This window comes from Castor canadensis, chromosome 11 (assembly GCF_047511655.1).
Source record: "Castor canadensis chromosome 11, mCasCan1.hap1v2, whole genome shotgun sequence".
Classification (NCBI taxonomy): domain Eukaryota; kingdom Metazoa; phylum Chordata; class Mammalia; order Rodentia; family Castoridae; genus Castor; species Castor canadensis.
In genome coordinates this window covers 80,552,592-80,573,020 of record NC_133396.1, presented here as the reverse complement: position 1 = coordinate 80,573,020, position 20,429 = coordinate 80,552,592, and the positions used below count along the sequence as shown (strand labels likewise).

Sequence of the window (20,429 nt, the reverse complement as noted above, 5' to 3'; positions counted from 1 at the left end):
TGGGAATGTACCTGAAATATGTTAAGTAAGTAATTTGTCAGGTGACCTTCTCCTTTCCCTCAAAACACCCTCACTGAATCTGGTATATGCATAATTTATAAAATAATTTTGGGAGTGATCATAAAAAGTTTCTCCTTGCTTGAAAGGAACATTTAACATTTATCTGGTGAATTCTTTATTACTTTTCAACTGAAGAGAAATTTAAAATAGTTTCTGAAGTGATAATGCACATTAAAGGGAATGTGGTTGATTTAATTAGAAAAACTTATTTTAGAATTACTGTTTAATCTAAAACACTAAATACACACTAATTGAGTGCAGGTTGGAAGAGTTCATTCTTTGTTGCCCTAGGTTGTCAGGTGCTCTGAGTTGAGGCATCCAGGAGTGCAAGACTGTTTACCTCTAGTCGAGGGAAATTGCGTAGGTATTTGATGGGGGCAGAATTTAATCAGGAACACAACTGCAAGTCCAAGCACAGCCATGAGAGATGAAGGGATGTGAAGAACACAGTGGTATCTATCTAAAGGAGTGTGTGCACAGGATGCGTTTCCATGCTTCTGCAAAGAGGGTGGATGATGAAAAATAAGGGGGTGTATTCGTTTATGCTTATCTTACGAAGGCATCTGCTCACAATCGGTCTCTTGTGGACAGAGTGCCAGCTGGCAGGGCATTTTCATGATGTAAATTGTCCATCCGCTCAGAAGAACAGGACAAGGAGGCCTTGTGTGAAGGACTGAATTCCTACGCAAAGGACAAGGGAGGGAGGTTCTCATAGAGGTCTAAATGAGATCTGTTAGAATTTTCCATTTGATTGGCAGTTTGAACATGTCATTTTTCCTGCTATCCCAGCTATCGTTGCTGTTCCATCTAATTAATCAGTTTCCCTTCTTCCGAGAGGAGGCTTTATTGGAAAAATGGTGCCACTTTTTCCAACAGTATTTTTTTCCCCTTGTCTTTCTGCTTTACTGGTTCATTTTCAGGAGCTGTATGCACTAAAGGATATTATTACAGATTTGATTTTTGAAATGAATCAGACCTCTGTCCTGTCTCCTTTTTACTGCTAATCTTTTTGCCTACTAATTTGCAAAATTAGTTATTTCCTATGAAATAAATAATTCTAGGTATGACCTGTATTTGAGTTGTCATTAATCTTGTAAAGTTTCTGAGTAGGTTTCCTATTTCTGCTTTTTTGTGGCAAAAGACTAAAAAAAAAAAATCAGATTTCCTTGGACAAAATTTTAAAACGGTATGCTCTGCAGAAGAGAGGAAAAGTCCTGGTAGAATCTTCGTTTTTATATTCATTATTTCTTAGATCGGGGATTAGCCAACACATTTTTCTGTAAAGGGCCACACAGTAAATATTTTAGGTCTTGTTGGCCATGTAGTTCCTCCCACAAGGCTTGAGTCTGGAAGGAATTAGAATCAGCAACACAAAGTTTTTGTTCCTAAAATGGAAAGAAAGTGCACCATATGGATTAGGTGTGAATGTTGTGAGATAACTTAAAATCCAGATTATTAAGTCTTGCCTTAATTCTGGAATCTCATTCTTTCCCTCTCTTCCCTTCTCCACCACACGATCATTCTCCTTCCTTTCCCCCCACCTCCTCTTATCTATATTAGCATCAGGCACTTTGCTCATAAACCTTATATATGTGTATAATGCACACACATGTTCAAATAAACATTAGAAATTTCTTCCTCAAAAAGTAAATATCTCACTGGTCTTTACTTAACAGAACCTAGCACCTTCCCTGAAAATGCCAGCACTACCCGGCACATACTGGGATTAAACACGTCTAGGCTTCTAGACAAAGAAGAAAAAGTGTTTTCTTATCTTTTTGAGTGTACTGAAGCAGAAGTTAATTCTCTGCTTCCACATTTGTTCCTTACCATTGAGAATTCCTGGTGGTCCTCTGTATCATTTTGTCGCATATTAACGGTTGTTATTGAGGGGGAGATAAGAGCTGGAGGGGGATACAGAATTTGTCTTAGAGGATAAAACTGTGAAATCCCCAGTGGTTTTCTAAAAATCCAGGGTACATTTTCACTGACTGGGGAAATAGGGCCTTGAGATAGAGGTTGAATGACAGAGGAAATGGGCATGGAGAGGAATGTTGGTGAGGTGGATCCAGCTGCTCCAGTTACCCCAAGCCTCCTTGGGGATGGAGTGAGTAGCTCCTGCTGCATTTGACATCTGCCTGTGTCTCAAAGATGATAGACTGCTATTGTGGGTCACTATTCATACCTACAGTTGACACGTAACATAAAATTTACTTTGAAATGCCTGACATGTGAAAGTCAAAGTAGCTACTCAGTGGAGCCTAATTCATTCTACAGTGCAGCTCCAACATCAGAAGCCCTTTCCCACTTAAATCTTTAAAGGGGGAGAAATAGGATGAAGGAGAGTTTATAGGAAGGGGGTATTTCTCAAATGTAATTGTACATAAAAATTGCCTATGGTGCTTCAAAAATTATAGATTTGGGGACCTCACCCAGAACCTAATAAAATAGAACTTCTAGAAATGAAGCTCAGTAATTTACTTTTTTTCAGGTTTCTAGGTGGTTCTGACAGCCATGTTGGTATCTTATCATGGTTCAGATTATGGGAGTTCCCATAATGTATTATAGTAGAAAGATCTAGACTTGAACTAGCTGAGGTTGGAAGGGGATGTCCAGAGCTTCAGTGGGTTTGAACTGTTTAGGTACCAGACATGTCTGGATATCTACAGTGACTGTGGGAATGTCTTTTTCCTTCTCCCTTAAGGGAAGTCTTAGGGAAGACTTTTCCAAAGAACTTCACCATGGACCAGAGCCGTTCTGTTGGACCCACTCTATCTATAGCACTAGGGAAAGTCCTCAGTGTTTCTGTAAATACAGCTGTCACGTTGAATCATTACCATCAACGTAAGACGTGCTGTCTTCTCACCTTAAAAAAGTTTCTTCTCAAACTCTTTCCTCTTTAACTGCTTACTACTCATTTCTTTGTAGTGAAATTACTTGGAAATTCTTTGTTAGCTGGTTCCAGTCCCCTGGGTTCCAGTCCCCTCCCCAAACCATTCCATCCAGCTTTCTCTGACTTTGTCATTCTACCAAACCACTTATCAATGTAGCAGTCAGTGACTTCCAGATGTCTAAATCCAGTTTTCATCTTTACTGTACTTTCAGGAGTATTTGACTCAGGTGATTATTCTCTTCTTGAAAAGCCTTTTAAAATTTGGCTTCTGGAATTCTACTTTGTCAATACTTTTTCTATTTGAGTAGCTATTTCTCTTGAATCTCCTTTGCTGGATCCTTCTCTGTACTTATCTAAAAGTTGATATGTACCAAGACCCAGTCTGCCTACCTCTCATCTGTCTATATCCATTAGTCATCTAACTCCATGGCTTTGAATACTGAATGTAAGTGATGACTTCCTCTCTTTTCTTTCCTGCTCATTCCTCTCCCTGAACTCCAGACTTGTATATCTTAATTGCTGACTTGACATTTCCATTCATATTTTTCATAGGCATCTCAAACATATTATACCCCTAACCAAACTCTCTATTTCCTCACTCTTCATCCTCATACGTATTTCAGTAAATGGCGTCTTCATCTTCCAGTTGCTCAAGTCAAAGCTTAGATCTCATAGCCTATCAGTCAGTAAAAGTTGATCTGTTCTACCCTCAAAATATGTGTAGAGTCTGATGCCTACTCACCTCTGTCACTCTGGACTTAGCTACCATTATCTCTTGCTTAGATTATTGCAACCCCCACCAGCCTTCTTATTTCTCTATCATCCCCTCTGTATCTTTTAAAAGATCGAGTGATCTTTTAAAAATAGCAGTCACAGCATGTTACTCCCTTGTACAGAGTCCTCCAAAGGATTTTCACCTAATTCACAGTAACAACAGATCTGACAATGGCATACAAGGCCACGTGAGTGACAGTCCCTCCTTCCTCTCAGCTTCTCTGACGTCATCTCCTAATACTTTCCAACTTACTCATTCTTTCTTCAGCCGCACTGACCACCTCACCACTCCCTGAAACTTGCCAGCATGCTGCTGCCTCCTGTTTGCGGTTGTCATTCCTGGAGTGCTCCTTTTCTGGGCATTTTACTGTTTCATTTCTGCTCTTAGCTCAAATGTCCCCTTATCCATGTCAGTAGTACCCCTCCTCCCATACTTCCTAGGACTATAAGCTCTTCTAGGTTGGGAACTTATCTGTTTTACTCTCTGCTGTGGCCCCAATGCCTAGAACATTGACTTAGCAGACACGTACTAGTGCTCAGCAAATATTTGTTGAATGAATGGAAGAATTTGGACCTGAGCAATTACCAAGATCAGTCATGGCTATTAACCTTGACCTAATGCATGACTGTGGTAAGAAATTAATAAGCAACTGTGAAAACCGAGAAAGACATTTATGTATTTAAGATATATATGGTATTTATAGTTATTTATTCTACTGAAGAGAGATGCAAACAGTTCATGATCTACGGGGATTAGGGGCCAAGTTTATTAGGAATCAAAGAAACTGGAGAGTGAAAGGCATTCTAGCAGAGTGAAAGATTGGGGTATTCTAAGTAGTTTGTCCCAGTGGGACTGTTGGGTAAATTCATTTAGCAAATAGTTATTGAATCAATAAAAGTAACATTCAATTCTTTGTGACTTTATATGCAGGGAAGGATTAGATAGTAGAACCTTTTTTCCAGGAATATTATTTTCTCACTATTTTATCATTCTTCACCCTTCTGCATGAATTAAAGCCAAACATTAGCCAATTCTCAATAGCATATGACTATCACAGAATAAGAAATAGCTTTCCATAAAATTATGGTGTTTTTTTCTTTTATACAATTATACATTTTTAAAATATAAGTTTTGCTTATATAGCTCATCTATCTCTTTATTCTGTTTCCATAATATATTTGACTTATTTTCTTTTTCTGTGTTACTCCATTAAGTCTCTCTTGTCAGTCCGTTCCCAAAGCTAGCATGTGGTTCAGCAGAGTGAGAGGATTATTCTGCTTCAGTTGGATAAGTGGGAGTAAATGCTTGCCTCATTCCTTTAGCTCAGCTTAGGGATTTCAGGCATGCTTGTGACCCACTAGCCTGAATTAGGGTTGTATTCAGTTTTGTAAGCATGAAGTGTTTTTTTATAAGGAATATTCCCCAGTTCTTGGCTTAAAATTTCACTTGGGAATCTTGTCTCTTTTGGTGAAGATACTACATGAAATAGTGAAGATACACAGATGAAGATAAATTTATCTTATGTTTTGATAGTAGAAAATGTCTGTATCCTCGAACTATAACTTGTATCTATTTTAAACTACCCTCTAAGCACGTTTGACATTCTGGTACACTATTAAAGAATTCTCTCCCTGTTCACATAATGGTTGTCTTAGGAACTCATGTTTAGTTACCGTGTTTAGTCAAATCAGTTTTGGCTGAAGAGTATATGGCATTTTTGGATATTGTACTTGGGCAATGCAAGCACAAAGATTTTACTTTTTTAAGGATTGGTGCACTAGGTTAATGCCATGGTCTTACTCAATGATAGCACCAAGTGGTATTTGGGGGATGACAGAGAGAGTAGAACTGGTGTGTCTTTGACTTTAACTTTGATACTTTATGGAAAACTAGTTTCTGTAAGATATTATGGGCTTATCTTCTCTAAAATCATACCATCTATTTTAAAACATACCTTGTAGGTCCATGGTCATAACCATACCATTTTTTTTTTTTTACAAATAGCTATTGGCTTATAAAATTTTAATAGCTTTAAAAAATTCTAAAGTGGTTATCGTTACCTCTCTTTCTTGTCTGTCCACTGTATTGCATTTTATTGTGGTAGCATAGAAGTCAGGCTGTCAGTATTTCAGCTCCATGCCTCTTGACATGTCTTTCTGTCATTAATGGTGGCACAAGTGTGATAGGAAGTGTTTATTGTATGAACTCATAAAATATGACTATCAAAGCCTTTTTTTGTTCATGCATTTAGGAGGGACACTTTTAAGTTCCATTGCATTTTTTTGTAATAAATGTAACTGAAAATTACAATTTTCTACAAAGCTGTAAAGACTACTTGTCCCCAATTGTAAATTATATTGATTTAAGTGTACTTCCTATAGGACTGTCCCTTTGGGCTGTTGGCATTTGCCTGATTGACAGGAGAGAGCCTATGAACAAGAAGCACTGAAATTTAAGGGAATGGAGCAGGATAGGTTTTAAAGTTATTTTGAAGATGATGTTTAGATGTAGCTTTCCAACAAGCAATTAGGACTGAGTTCTCAGCAATGAGAATGACTTCTCTGTACTCAGATCACCTCATCACATTCTGTACGTTCTCTTAGTGTTTCCTGATCTCCTGTCTGAGTCTGCTTGAGGATCCCAAATTCAGCATTAACTTGGCTCTGGGTCATCTTAATTGGCGAGACTGTATTTGTGCAATCCGTCTGCTGAGGTGGAACAATAACAGCTGGTATGCAGCTGGACATGTCCTGGGAACTCTTGTTTCAGCCAGTAGTTATGCTAACAAAACTGGAAACGTTTTCAAATAGTTGGTTTCTGTCTTTACTGTTTGTGTTAACTGTTTGGAGAATCCTGTTTGGTAGCCTAAACATATACTCTTTCTAGTCGATTTTGTGCTATAACTTTATTAAAGTTTTATATTCCTAAGTCTAGCTGTAAAGAGAACATTCATTTTCTGATTTCTCAGGAGGTAGCATGTAAAAACAATAGTTAACCATGGACTCCTAAGTTCATTCTTTAGAATGAACTAGTTTTCTTTTTATTCAAGTCATGGAAGGGCATTTTGGAAATTTGTGAAATTCTGTATGGCCATTATCATTCATTACTAAACTGTAAAGGAGGTTGTTTCACAAGGTCCTCATGGAATTCTTCTGAGCTGCACATAACAGAGAAGCATTTATGTTCCCCAGAAGTCACTGCTTGAATCCAATTCCAAGACAGGAAGAGTTTCTCCCCTATTCAGAGAGATTAGAAATACTTTACCACGTAGGAGGCTTAAACAGAATTCCTTGGCCTGGCCCTGCCTGAAGAAAGGCTGGATTCTCATTGTTCAGAAGGTCCCCTCCCCTCCCCTCTCTTATTCCCCCAACCACCAGGATTCAGAACATAAAATATTACTAATTTTGTCTACTCCATTCTAAACATCTGTACTGGATGGAGTTTTTGTTGTCATTTTGTTTATAGAAGGAACGTGGCAGGGGAAGTGGGGAGAGGCAGTAGAATGTTCAGAAGCTAAATATTTCCTGGAGGGGGTGTATATCTGTGGTTAGTCTTCCCTGTGTATGAACATGGGGTGAGGAGTGGAAGATGTTCTAGTTGTATAGTTGCTGGAATACTTCCTAATTTCCTAAATCATTTGGCTTGGCTACTTTACCTTAAAGTCATACTGTCTACTTTTGCTTGCTCTCACAGTATAATGATGACATGGCAGGGTCACTGGACTAGAATCAGAAGACCTGGACCTGTTTTCTAGTCATCTACTAGTTACATAGATCATGTTTTGTCAATGTGGATGAGTAGGATGGACTGATAAAGAGTTAGGAATATATGGTGAGAGAGAAAGGTCAGGGTAGCTTTCAGTTGTTGCTATTTAGCAAAATAAAAACAAGCTCTTCAGTTTTCCATTTCCTGGTTGTCCATGGCTATAGGTAGTTTCAGTAACTCTTACCATGGTCCCTGTATTTCATTTTCTGAAATATTTGCTTCTTATTTATTTACATTAGATTCCAAATTCCTTGAGACAACTTCAATCTCCTTGTCTTTAATTGTCCTTCCATTACACCAGAAAAGGGGGTGCTACATGCTGCTTTAGAAAATCATACCTTTGTAGACATCTATATAAAGTCTTGCTCTCTATCCTGTTCTCAGCAGCCTGTCTGCCCAGAAAGCATCCTTTGCTCTCTTAGATGTTCTCTACAGTGGCTATTAAAAAGTTTCTATACTCTTCACCCAATTTTCCCCTGGCAAAGCCAGTGAGTTTTCACTACACAGGACGAAAAAAGTTATCAGAATTCTTTCAACTTTTATTCCTTAAAACCTACAAAGTCACTTGCATTTGCACCCAGATAGGAACCAAGGAGGCAGGTTCCTGCCATTTGTAGCCTGTCCCCCAAGCAACACTGAGTCCTATTCTTGTTTTCAGCCTTTCTGTCTCTCTAACCTCCAGTACAGCAGCATTCAATATGCTTGTCTCTCCTACCTAAAAAAGAAAAAGGAGAAATCTTGCCTTGACCCTCCAATATTGTCTCTTCCTTAGATATCTCTTAGGCCTTTGGGCCGGTCACATCCAGCTCCCTTCTAGACCTAACCTCTTGTCTAGGTAACCTGTTGGTACCTCAAACCTAGTGAACCTGAAATTGAATACATCTTCCACTCCTGCCCTCTGCCTCTGATCCAATTCTGTGTATCTTCTGTTCTCTGTTTTAGTGAACGGTGGTACTATCTTATTTGGTGGCTTTTAAACTGGAAAACTGAATGTTATTCTTAATTGTTCTACCTCATGGAATGAGAAAAGGCGGCTTTGACATTGCTCGCAGGGTACAAGTAGAGGAGGCTCCTGATCCTGCTCAATTAGTAGCTAGTGATGTTGACTTTCTACACTCCCATCTGCTCATTTCTCTCCTTCCTACTATCCCTGTTTCCAGTTCAGTTTTGTCATCTCTCCTGGATTACTGTCACGTCTTCTGAAGCTCTCCACCTTCAGTCCTGTCTCTTCTCACCATCTCTACACTGTTGTCACAAAGTCAGATCTGATCATTCATGTCCTGGTATAAATCTGTCTTGTCGAGGTTGTTCTTGGCTCTGCTTCTAACTCATCTCTGCCTTCCTCTCTGCTTCTAGTTATCCTTCACAACTGCCATTCCTCCAGTCGTCCTTCACTTTCCTACATGCTATTTCATCAGCCTGAACAGCCAGCCTATTTGCTGCCTGAGTCCCATTTTCTTTTTAGCATTACTGGGTTTGAACTTGGGACCTTGCACTTGCCAGGTAGGTGCTCTAGCACTTAATCCACACCCCTCATCCCAGCCTTACTTGCTTTAGTTTTTTTCCTTTAAGTGGGACTGGGGTTTGAACTCAGGGCTTCATGCTTGCAAAGCAGGGGCTCTACTGCTTGAGCTATACCTCCAATTCATTTTGCTCTGGTTATTTTGAAGATAGACTCTTGCAAACTATTAGTCCAGGCTGGCCTTGGACCAAGATCCTCCTGATCTCACTTCCCAGTTAGGTAGTATTACAGGTGTGAGCTACCATTGCCCTGCTGCTTTAGTTATTTTTTCAATAGGGTCTCACACTTCTGCTGAGCCGACCTCTTATATGTAATTTCAGTGTAGGTGGGATGACAAGCTGGTACCCCCACATTCAGTTTTTATTGGTTAAGATGGGGTTCCACGAATTTTTTGCTAGGACTGGCCTTGAATCACAATTCTCCTGATCTCCACATTTCCCAAAGTAGCTAGAATTACAGGAGTGAGATACCACACCCAGCTTCTATTAGCTAATCCTAAACATTCCTTAGATCTTAAATTTAGATGCCACTTCTTTTAGGAAACATTTCTTGACCTTCCCAATCTGGGTTACGTGACCGACCTGCATGCTTCCCAAATATGCCCTTCCCCTGTTGTTTTTTGTGTGTATTCTGGATTGACTACAACTTTGAGGGCGGTGTACGAGGCTGTCCTGTTGGAAGTAAGTCAGTCAGTCTCCAAAAGGTTACCACAGAGCTTCTTTTCCTCTTCCATCTGTGGCTAGAGGTAAGAATGAGAACGCCAGCTCTGAAAGTGAGACTTAGAGACAGCACAGCCAGGCCAGCTCCCTCAAAGCTGAATGCCAGCAAAATTGCTTTCTGGATTTTGCCACCTGTGGCCACAGCGAGAGTGGCCACATAATATAGATTTATTTCAGAATGTGTCTGCTGTAGGTTGAGCTGCTAAAGAACTGTAGGGTGAGATGCCAGAGAAGAAAAGCAAAGTCTGTGAATTAGTAAGTTAAGCCTTTGAACATCCTAAGCCACCAACATCCGAGAAAAATTGCTTTTCCATTCTGGACTGTCTTAGATAATAAGTCTATGGAATGTCATAGATACTGTACAGTAACCCCACCCTCATTTAAAGGTGACATCTTGGCATTTTTGACATAGTGAAATGATGCAGGTTAAACTTGTGTTCTCTTAATAAAGGTGTATAAGCTGTATTTGCATGATACCTTTGCCCAAGTAAAGTGTTGTTTTGAGTCTTAGGAGGTTCTGTGTTTGTGTAGTATACTTTGGCAACTGTATTAGGTAGTTCCTGGTAAAGTCAGGTCCCTATAGCCAGGATATTAGTTCAGAGTTTTGTTCATAAACCTTATTATGCCTTACAGGTACAGATATAATGCCTTACACTTGTACAGAGTTTTACAATTAAGTATGTACATGAGTACAACACAACTCTTGGAGGTGTGTGGAGCAGGGATTGTCACCTTCGATTTTACAGAAGAGAAATGGTGTAGCACAAATCATAAGCTAGTAAAGGAAGGAACCAGGGCTTGAGCACAGGTCTCACAATGCATGTTCCTGTGAGAATGTGCCATGGAGGCTTGTGCTCAAGATCATAATGTGTACATGTGAGTATGCTTCCTGAATACAGGGACAGCTGATCCTAAGATCTAGGCCAGTTGAGAAGCAGAATCAGATAGGACTTCTCATCATTGTAAATAAAGCTGGGTTGAAGAATGTGGTCTGGACTTATAGCAGAAGTCTCTCCTCACCATTCTGAGAGGGTATGAGTTTCTGTTGTGTCATCTTTACAGGAGAAGATCAGGATGGTTCTTCCCAAGGAGTTAATTCATTGGGAGAAAACTATAAACTCCTTAAGGGAAAGGAGCCTTTATCTCTAACACCTCCTGTTCTCCTATGTATACAGCACAGGGCTGACTGAACATTTCGTTGTGCTCAACAAGTTCTTATTGACTGAAGTGTGGTCTTCACTATATCATAGAAAAAACAAAGGATAGGCACTGTCAGAGATAGAAAGACCTATTGTGTGTGTGAATGAATGATGATTAAAAACAATAGCACAGCCGGGCACTGGTGGCTTGCGCCTGTAATCCTAGCTACTCAGGAAGCAGAGATCGGGAGGACTGAGATTCGAAAGCCAGCCCAGGCAAATAATTAGCAAGACCCTATCTTAAAAATATCTAACACAAAAAGGGACTAGTGGAGTAGCTCATAGTGTGGGCCTTGAGTTCAAGTCCTGGTACTAGAAAACAACCAAAAATAGCACATTTTTTCTTTTACCCACATAAAAACACACTGGTTGGCAACCAAGCCATCTGGAACATAAGACCGTGCTGTGGCTATTGCAGGGTAGCTGCCTGACCCTTTGACTTTCTTTCCAGAGAGATAGCAACCCATTGATTCTTTTCTTAATCACATCTCACTTCTCAAATATTCTCTTTTGAACATCTTCAGAGAAAACCTCTTTAAACCCCCTTTCTCCGTTTCTTTTTTCTGTCTCTTTGTTGGGCTACTGAAGTTTTTTTTTTTTTTTTTCCTTCTTTCCTTTTCTATTCCCTCCTCCCACTGTCCTTTTCCCTTCCTAAAATTACTGTTTCTTCACTTGGTAGATAAGTAGAATTGTACTGATGATATTTTCCTTCATCAAGAGTAACATGACAGGCTTGGTGCAGTGGCTTACCACTATAATCTTAGCTACTCAGATGGTGGAGATGAGGAAGATTGAGGTTTGAGCCCAGCCTGGGCAGAAAGTTTACAAGATCCCATTTCAACCCATCAAAGCTAGGTGTGTCACTTGCCTGTCACCCCAGCTATGTGGGAGGTGTGAATAGAAGGATCATGGTGGGCCCTGGCATAAAAGCAAGACCCTATTCAAAAAATAACCTAAAGCAGTAAAGGCTGGGAGTGACTCAAGTGGTAGAAAGAACACCTGCCTAGTAAGCATGAGGCCCTGATTTCAAACCTCAGTACCACTAAGAAAAAAAGAAAATAACTTACATTATAGCAAATAAAAAATGAGGTTTTAAAAGTGTTGAAAGTGCCCAGAAAACCCACTTAGAGGGCTTTTACTGAAGTACCAGTATTAAGAATGAGCTTTTAATTCAGTTTATTTTTAAAAATGTTAGTACCGTATTGTGCCAGTTTTCAGTGCAAACAAAATTTCAGCAACGAATGTCCTGATCAGGCCTTTATGAGCCAATATATGCACCCAAGTGTAATTTGTCATTTTGTGAGGAAATGTGCAGCTTCCAGTTTTAGAATAGTAGACTGGACAAAACCAGCTTGGCCTGTGTTCTGGGGTCATCTTAAGTCTATTGTGCAAAGGGTGATTTGGATCCTCTTCATCAAGATCCAAACCAAACAGAATAGAGGGAGTTGTGCCTTTTGTTCACATGACTTCTGAACTTTGATGTGTTTGTCCCACAGGAAAAGCTTTTGACATCACCTATGTGCGTCTCAAGTTCCACACCAGCCGCCCAGAGAGCTTTGCCATTTATAAGCGTACTTGGGAGGATGGGCCTTGGATTCCTTACCAGTACTACAGTGGCTCCTGTGAGAATACCTACTCCAAGGCCAACCGTGGCTTCATCAGGACAGGCGAAGATGAGCAGCAGGCCTTGTGTACTGATGAATTCAGTGATATTTCTCCTCTCACTGGGGGCAATGTGGCCTTTTCAACCCTGGAAGGAAGGCCCAGCGCCTACAACTTTGACAATAGCCCTGTGCTGCAGGTAGGTACTCCCAGGGTGGTATCGGGACCACATGCCAGGTGCAAGGTTAATGCACTGGTCCTGTGCTCCCACCGCTGAGCTGAGAGGTCAGAGGAGACCCTCCTTCCACAGACAGACAGCTGGAGTTTATGCTGCTCCCCTGTGTGCTATTAGTATGTGAAAAAAGTTGCTTCCTTTCCACTGCCTCGTTGATGTTTGTTCTTATGTACTGCCAACATGGCCTGGCATTGAAATGTCACACATTTTAAAAAGTCAGATTAAGGTGGAAACATTTTAATTCTGACCTTTAAAAAGGATATATGACTTGGTCTACCCAATTTTCTTTTATCTTCTCTTACTGTTTTGTGATTTGCCAAAATAAAAACTGTTTTTTGAAATAAGCAAGGAAGAACAATTGAAATAAGATATTTAAGAATGCCACCTTCCTTCATTATTATAGAAGGAAAATTTTAAACTTTTTTACTAGTATATAATTAGTTGTACAGGCTGGTTTCATTATGATATTTCCATATATGATTATGTACTGTGGTTAGTTCACCCCTACCATCATTCTCCCTCATCCCCTCCCTCCCCACTTAAGACATTTTCATTGTTGTATTTTCATACAAGCATACAAAGTACGTGGACCATACTCTCCCTCCTTTACCCTCTGCACTTGCCCTTTCCCTCCTACTGGTACCCGCCTCCTAACAGGACCTGTTTTACATTCCTGTCCTTTGTTTTTTTAAAGTGTATATTCATTGTTCAAAGGGGTTTTGCTATGGTGTTTCACCTATGAATATATTGTATTTTAATCAGGTTGATCTCCTCGGTGACTCTCCCTTACCCTTTCTCCCTTCCCCCGTTGTTCAACAGCTTTCAGTGCATTTCGTTATGCTATTTTCCTGCATAGAAGCAATGTATTTCAGTATGTATTCAATCTCATCTTTTTCTTTTCCTCTCCTCTATCTTGTCTCCTCAAACAGTCCCACTATGACAAACATGTCACATATATGTTTAATATGTGTATATATGTATGACATGTTTATATTTGTGTATATGTTTATCTTTTGGATCTTTCCTCCACATATGAGACAAGGAAATTTTGATTGGGCTTGTCTGGCACTGTTGACTATCCTTATAAGAACTCTTTTTGTCACCTGAAAGGCCAGGTGTTTGTTAGAGTTATCAGTTAAGTTCTTATGGTATTATGCTTAAAGCATCATAATAGAAACCTTTTCCCATCTTTTCTTTTTCTTTCTTTCTTTTTTTTTTTTTTGGTGGGACTGGGATTTGAACTCAGGGCTTTGAGCTCACAAAACAGGTGCTCTACAGCTTACGCCACACCTCCAGTCCTTTTCCTGTCTTAAGAGTAGAAAAATTCTATATATATAATCCTTATATACCCTGACATGGAATCTTTGCATGTTGCTTAGATTTCAGTGAACTTTTCTTAGGCTCTGGCTGTGTGATTATGGAAAGGTTGGAGAGTCTTGTGCCATTCTTAGCACATTAACACAGAATTGGAGCCAAAACTCTCATGTGGCTTAAGTTCACATCTCAATGCAAGCAGCCTACATTCATTGGCTGTCACATGGAAGACTAGATATGGCTTTACAAATGTTGTATTCATTTTATAAAAAACTTAGGATTTCTAAATAGGAAGTCCTCCTGTTTTCCTGTTTTCTGGACTTTCTCTTTTGTTTTCTCATTCTTTGTCTGTGGAATTTATTATTACATTCAAGGACTCTTTTTCTAATTTGGTTGTGTGGTTTTGAGTTTTTCCAAAAAACAAGAGTTTCTCTATGGGTCCAGTTCCCTCCTGCCATTGTATTTCTGTAGGTTGCTGGAAGATGGTGAGTGTTAAAGTACTTGGTAAGTTCTGAGGTTGCGGTGAGACACGAATATGTTTCCAAAGACCTTTTAGAAAGATGTTTCTTGTGAAGGAGATAAGGCATATTCAGAATAAGTGACAGAAAGATAGCTTATTTGGATAGATGAAAAAGCAGAAGACTCAATGCCTCAGGGAGAAGGGATGCTCATAAACATTTGTCATTCTTGTTTCTTCCTACAGCAAGTTACAGCATTTTCCTGTACTGTACAGGCAGCAGTATAGTCAGTAGAAAAAGAGCAGTGTAGTAAAGTTATCACTGGCTTTCTGCTGCCTTTGCTGTCTGCTTGTCAGCTTGTCTTGAGCAGCTCCCCCATCTATAGGAATTCTGATGTTGGCTACTTTTATGTCAGAGAAGCCAACGAGACTATGTGTAGTAAGAATGCTGTGGGCATCTGCGTACATTTGCTCAGTTCACTTCATTTTTGTGGTGGCTTTAATTAGGTGTCTCTGGAAGTAAGAACCCTGGCTCTCATATCTCAAAGCCAAGGAGAGTGAGCTGACTTCACTCTTAGCTGACGTGACAGTGAGGAAAGAGGAAGGCAATGTCTTCCTGCAGAAGATGCAATCTCCCAGATGAAGGAGGAGACCCTTCCTGGCTTGCTGTGTATGAGTGTTAGCACGTATTGATATATAACAACAGTTAGCACTTATTGTGCACTTAGTTGTGCTATCATGTGGCAAGCACTGTTAGATATATTAACTCTTAACTCACATAATAACTCTGTAAATTAGATACTTTTATTATCCCTATTTTACAGATGAGGAATCAGAACCCAGACATGATACAACTTGTCCTAATAACAGTTTAAAGTGACAGAACTGAGATTAAAACCCTGTAAAGTCTATCTCCAGAGTCTGCCCTTTTTAAGATGTCCATTATGAAAATAATTGGCTTAGTGTCAGCTTTCCTTCTCCTTTGTAAAGGGGGACTGTGATGATGAAACCTGTAGAAGATATCATAAGCATTAAACAGAGATATGTTTAGCTATTTGCGTTACAGACAGCTAACAGATTCCTACCACTGTGGCCACGAGTGGGAGTTGTTATTGAGTTCCAGGTTTGGATATGGTGAAATCATCATCTCTTCTCCTCCTAATTATACTTGAACCTTCATGGAGATTAGCTTTTATGAGTCCTCTATGTTGATCTGTATGCCAGGTGTTTGGCATGTTTTAAGACAGTGGGTCTTAATTAGGAATATGCCTCCCCATCTCACATGGAGCCTTCTGAAAGCCTAGATGTCTGCACTGTTGTACTCACTTGTCATAACTTTGAAGGTGATTCTGACATACCTCCCTAGGACAGAGTAGAAGTGGTATCTTTGGGTGATAGTGTATATTAAACCACTCCAAAATTTAATGGCTTTAAACAATCACAGTTTACTCTTTCTCATGATTTTGTGTTACCCTGGGCAGGTCAGCTCTCTCTCTGATTCCCCCCAATCTCCATGGTCTTCCATTCTTAGGCTGCTAGACCAGGCTTTTCAATGTGACAGAGGAAGTATTCCCAGAGGGCAAGTTGCTGTGCACAAGTACTTATCAAGCCTCTACTTGTGTCACATTTGTATCTGATGTCCCCTCTGACAAAACCAGTCACACACCCAAGCCCAGGGCCAGCATGGAAAAGGAACTGCACAGGGTGTGACACCAGCAGGCATGATTCATTGGGATCATTATTATAACAGTCTGCTACACATGTAAGCATCTGATAAAATTAGCTCAATGAAAGGGCTTAAAATTAGATCTAAAGGCTTATATCCTCTGAAACTTAGGGAAGAACTGTACAATCTCTGTACAGTTTCTTCTGCTGTTAATGGCACACCTACCAACTTGATCAGCTGTGGTTTCTTCAAATTCATTCACTCAGAAAGTAATTTCAGTGCTTGCTTTGGCAGCACATACTAAAATTGGAATGATACAGAGAGGATTAGCATGGCCCCTGTGCAAGGATGACATGAAAATTGGTGAAGCAGTCCGTATTTTTTAAACAATGAAAGACAGAAATATAAAACAGGTCATGTTAAGGGGAAGGTACTTGTAGAAGGGGGAGGGAAAAGAGGGTGAATATGGTTGATTTACTTCGTATACATGAATGAATATGGAGCATTGAAACCTGCATTAAGAAGGAGGAAGGGGAAGAAGGAGAATAATGGAGGGGATAAACCAAACTGGGGTACATTGTCTACATATATGGAAATATCTTGATGAAGCCCTCTGTTATATACTAATAAAAAGTTTAAAAAAAGAAGGATAATATTAATTTGCATACCTACTGTGTGCTAAACACGAGGGAAATTGCAGTGATAAAACAGACACAAATTTCCTACTCCTTATGTTTATTATCAGGTGGTGGACACAAGGTGTATGTGGCAATAGACAAGACAGATAAAACAAGAGGGAAGTAGAGTTGAGGGGAGGTAGCAATTTTAAGATGGAGTAGCCAGGAAAGATCTTACAGAGAAGGTCTCTGGGGAAGATCAAGACAAACAGACTGCGTTTTATTGGCCCAGGTCAGTATAATGACTTACTACTTTGTACTTAGCTGTCTGTCCCAGATCTATCAGTAGGGATGGGGTCTGGGAGGGAGAAAGGGATAGATGGTACAAAATGGGTAGGGGTGACAATGACCAACATATCTGGTTACAGTCTGGTATTCTATGAGATCTTGGCTGGTATCTCTGACTGTATTTGTGGCTTTGGGATAGAGAGAAGGGACATATATGTGTGTTCAGTGCCTAATTATGCTAGCCTTTTATTTTATTTTTTTTTATGCTAGCCTTTTAAATGTGTGCTTTATTTAAGACTTTCACCAGCCTTGTGAGAAATTAGCAATATTGCTTTTTGAAACTAAGTGATAAAGTAACAAGGACAATTGGAGAAGGAAAGAATCAGAGAAAAATATTAAGGAATTATCAAGTATTTTAATAGATTTAGCACAAGAAGAGGTCATAAGTTAGACGATACATGAACTATTTAGAAAATTTTGTCACAGTTTTGTCCTCCATTTTTAGTCCCTCCACTTCTGTTTTATGTTTCTGTTTTTGTTTTTGCTTCCTGACAGGAATGGGTAACAGCCACTGACATCAGAGTGACTCTAAATCGCCTTAATACCTTTGGAGATGAAGTGTTTAATGACCCCAAAGTTCTCAAGTCTTATTATTATGCAGTCTCTGATTTTGCTGTGGGTGGCAGGTAGGTAGACTGTTAAATCAGCCTTAAATTATTGGAGCTTTGGTGTAAAGCATGTGTGGCTTTTACAGTTATATTAATACTGTTGTTAGACTTTCTCTTTACATTCAGTAGGAGGGGCAGAATGTAGGCATAATGCAGATCTGGAAAGACAGGCTCTAACCTAGAAATTTTTTCTTATCAGATCTAATTCTAGAAACTAAGGAATTAGATTTTCTTGCCTTGTTAAATCAACACCCTAGTGAATTCTCATTGATCATTTAAGTGCAAAGCTCCATGATAGCCAGAGCCTATCATGAGGAAGGACAGGACTGACTTCCTACTGAGAAGGTCCTCACCTTCTAGGACCCCCCCAGATGAATAGAGCAGGTGATGTATGAATGTGTGAAATTTTAAATACAGGTTGAGAAGCCTGAGGAGGTGGCACATATATTTAATCCTAGCACTTGGGAGGTGGAGGCAAATTCAAGGCCAGTGTGCCCTTCCTAGTGAGACCCCGTCTTAAAAAAGTAAAAATAAGATAAAATAAAGTAAATAAATAAGGTTGAGTGTCTCTAATCCAGAAATCCAAAATCTGAAATGTTCCAAAATCAGAAACTTTTGAGTGCCACAAGTGGATAGTCAAAAGTTAGGCACACTAAAAATATTGTATAGAATTATTTCAGGCTGTGTGTCTAAGTTGTATATGAATTTCATGTTTCCACTTTGGTTCCATTCCTAAGATACTACATTATGAATATGCAAATGTTCCAAAATATTTTTGAAAAAATCAAAAATCCAAACACTTCCAGGCTAGGGCTGAGGGCATGGCTCAAGTGGTAGAGTACTTGCCTAGCAAATGTGAGGCCCTGAGTACTACAGAAAGAAACAAACAATAAACCCAAAGCCAAAATCAAAACAAAATCCTTCCAGTCCCAAGCATTCAGGATAAGGAATACTCAGTCTGTGCTAATGTAGTCATGTGTTTTAAGCAAAATGGTCAAGCCGCAGTAGAAACAATGCTTTGTATCAAGAAAGACATGGAAATGGATGGAATCTGAGCTGGATCTTGACTAGTAGAATTTAGATAAGAAGGGAAGACATCTGGATTGGGTACAGGAAGACAGGCATGTCATGAGCAAAAGGTCAGAGATGGGAGAGTTCCCACATACTTGATGGAAGGCAAATCTCTTAATACAAGTTTGTAGAACTATAAACTAGAAAGAGTGCAGTGCAGTGACCAGAGGCTAGACAACAGCCTAAGAATCTTGGACTTTTCCTTCCTTGTATTAAGACTATGACATCCCTAGAACAGAAAAATTATTTTTGTATATAGTGTGCCTGGTATGGAATTGATACTCAGTTGAAAGTGGAAATTTTTTTGTATTAAGAATGTGATACCAAAACAGGTTTAGGAAAAGGGCTGGCGGAGTGGAAGTGTGCCTGCCTAGCAAGTGTGAGCCTCTGAGTTCAAAGCCCAGTGCTGCCAAAAATATATATATATATATATCAAAACAACAACAAAAAAAACCCAATTTAGGAAGATTAGTGTACAAGCAGGGTGAAAGTAGGGTACAATTGAGAGAATGTATATTCCTGTTAAGATGCTATATATTAGCTAGTTTGGCAATCACAACTATAATCCTGCTTGCTTGGGAGGTGAGATTGGAAGATTAAGGAAGGCTCCTGGCTAGCCCAGGGGAAATACACATGCCTGTCATCCCAGTTAGGCAGAACATATAAATAGGAGGATTGAAGTCCAGACCCACTGAGGCATAAATTCGTGATTCTATTTGAAAAATAAATTGAAATGGGCTTGGGGTGGTGCTCAAGTAGTTGAACACCTGCCTAGCAAGCACAAAGCCCTGAGTACAACCATTTACAAAAAAAGCCATGTATTAAGTATCAAAGACCTGACAGGATAGTGACAAAAGAATGGAAAGGAACACATGGCTTCATTGTATTGTGAAGGAAGAATTATCAGGACTTTAGTCAAAGATGATTTTAAGGTTTAGTGATTAGGAGAACAGGGACCATTAAGCTCACAAGATTGATTGATTTGGGGGAGATAATACATTTAGTTAGACATGTAAAATTGTAGGTCATAGGGAGTTGAATCTTGTACAGCAGTCAAGCATAGGAGCTTGGGAGAAAGATGAGAACTGGAGATCTAAACTTAGGGCTCATGCTGTCACAATGAAGATGGTTCCAGAGGTTTACATGCATTTTTAAATGGTAGTTGAAGCTATGAAACTGATCGACATGTTTAAGGAAGCAAGTCAGGGAAATGTCACTACTTCATGGCACATTAGTATTCTTGGTGTTTCCTAGAGTCCTTAATTTATTATTATTCCTGCATCTAGGGGGTCTTTCAGGGATTTTTCCCTGAACAACCTGTAGGAATAGTCTGTTAGGTATCTAGATGGAGGATGAGGTGTCTAATTTAGTATCTCTCCACCTTCAAATGGAAATGCATTAGAATAATGGTGGCAGATTATTGTATTAATTTACGTGCCTTTGCAATCCTGAGTAGATAAATAAAATAACTCTCATTAGCCCCATAAGATAGATGTTATTATTGCCCCTGTTTCTTAAGTAAGCTCAGTTATGATGGTAAGTGATAGAAGGAATTCACACCCAAGTAGCCTGGCTTTC

The 20,429-nt window shown here is 39.5% G+C and overlaps 1 protein-coding gene and 1 non-coding gene across 2 annotated transcripts in view; both read left to right on the top strand.

Moving 5' to 3' along the window:
* The window catches only part of Lamc1 (laminin subunit gamma 1), a 126,585-nt gene that overhangs the window by 62,990 nt on the left and 43,166 nt on the right, over positions 1-20,429 (top strand). The window contains exons 2-3 of the mRNA XM_020169483.2: positions 12,430-12,734; positions 17,668-17,798. Of these exons, the coding sequence (XP_020025072.2) occupies positions 12,430-12,734; positions 17,668-17,798 (436 nt within the window). The remainder of the gene's footprint in view (positions 1-12,429; positions 12,735-17,667; positions 17,799-20,429) is intronic.
* Positions 16,488-16,590, top strand: LOC141414275 (U6 spliceosomal RNA). Its single transcript, XR_012439337.1, has one exon. It is a non-coding gene; the product is annotated as a U6 spliceosomal RNA (small nuclear RNA).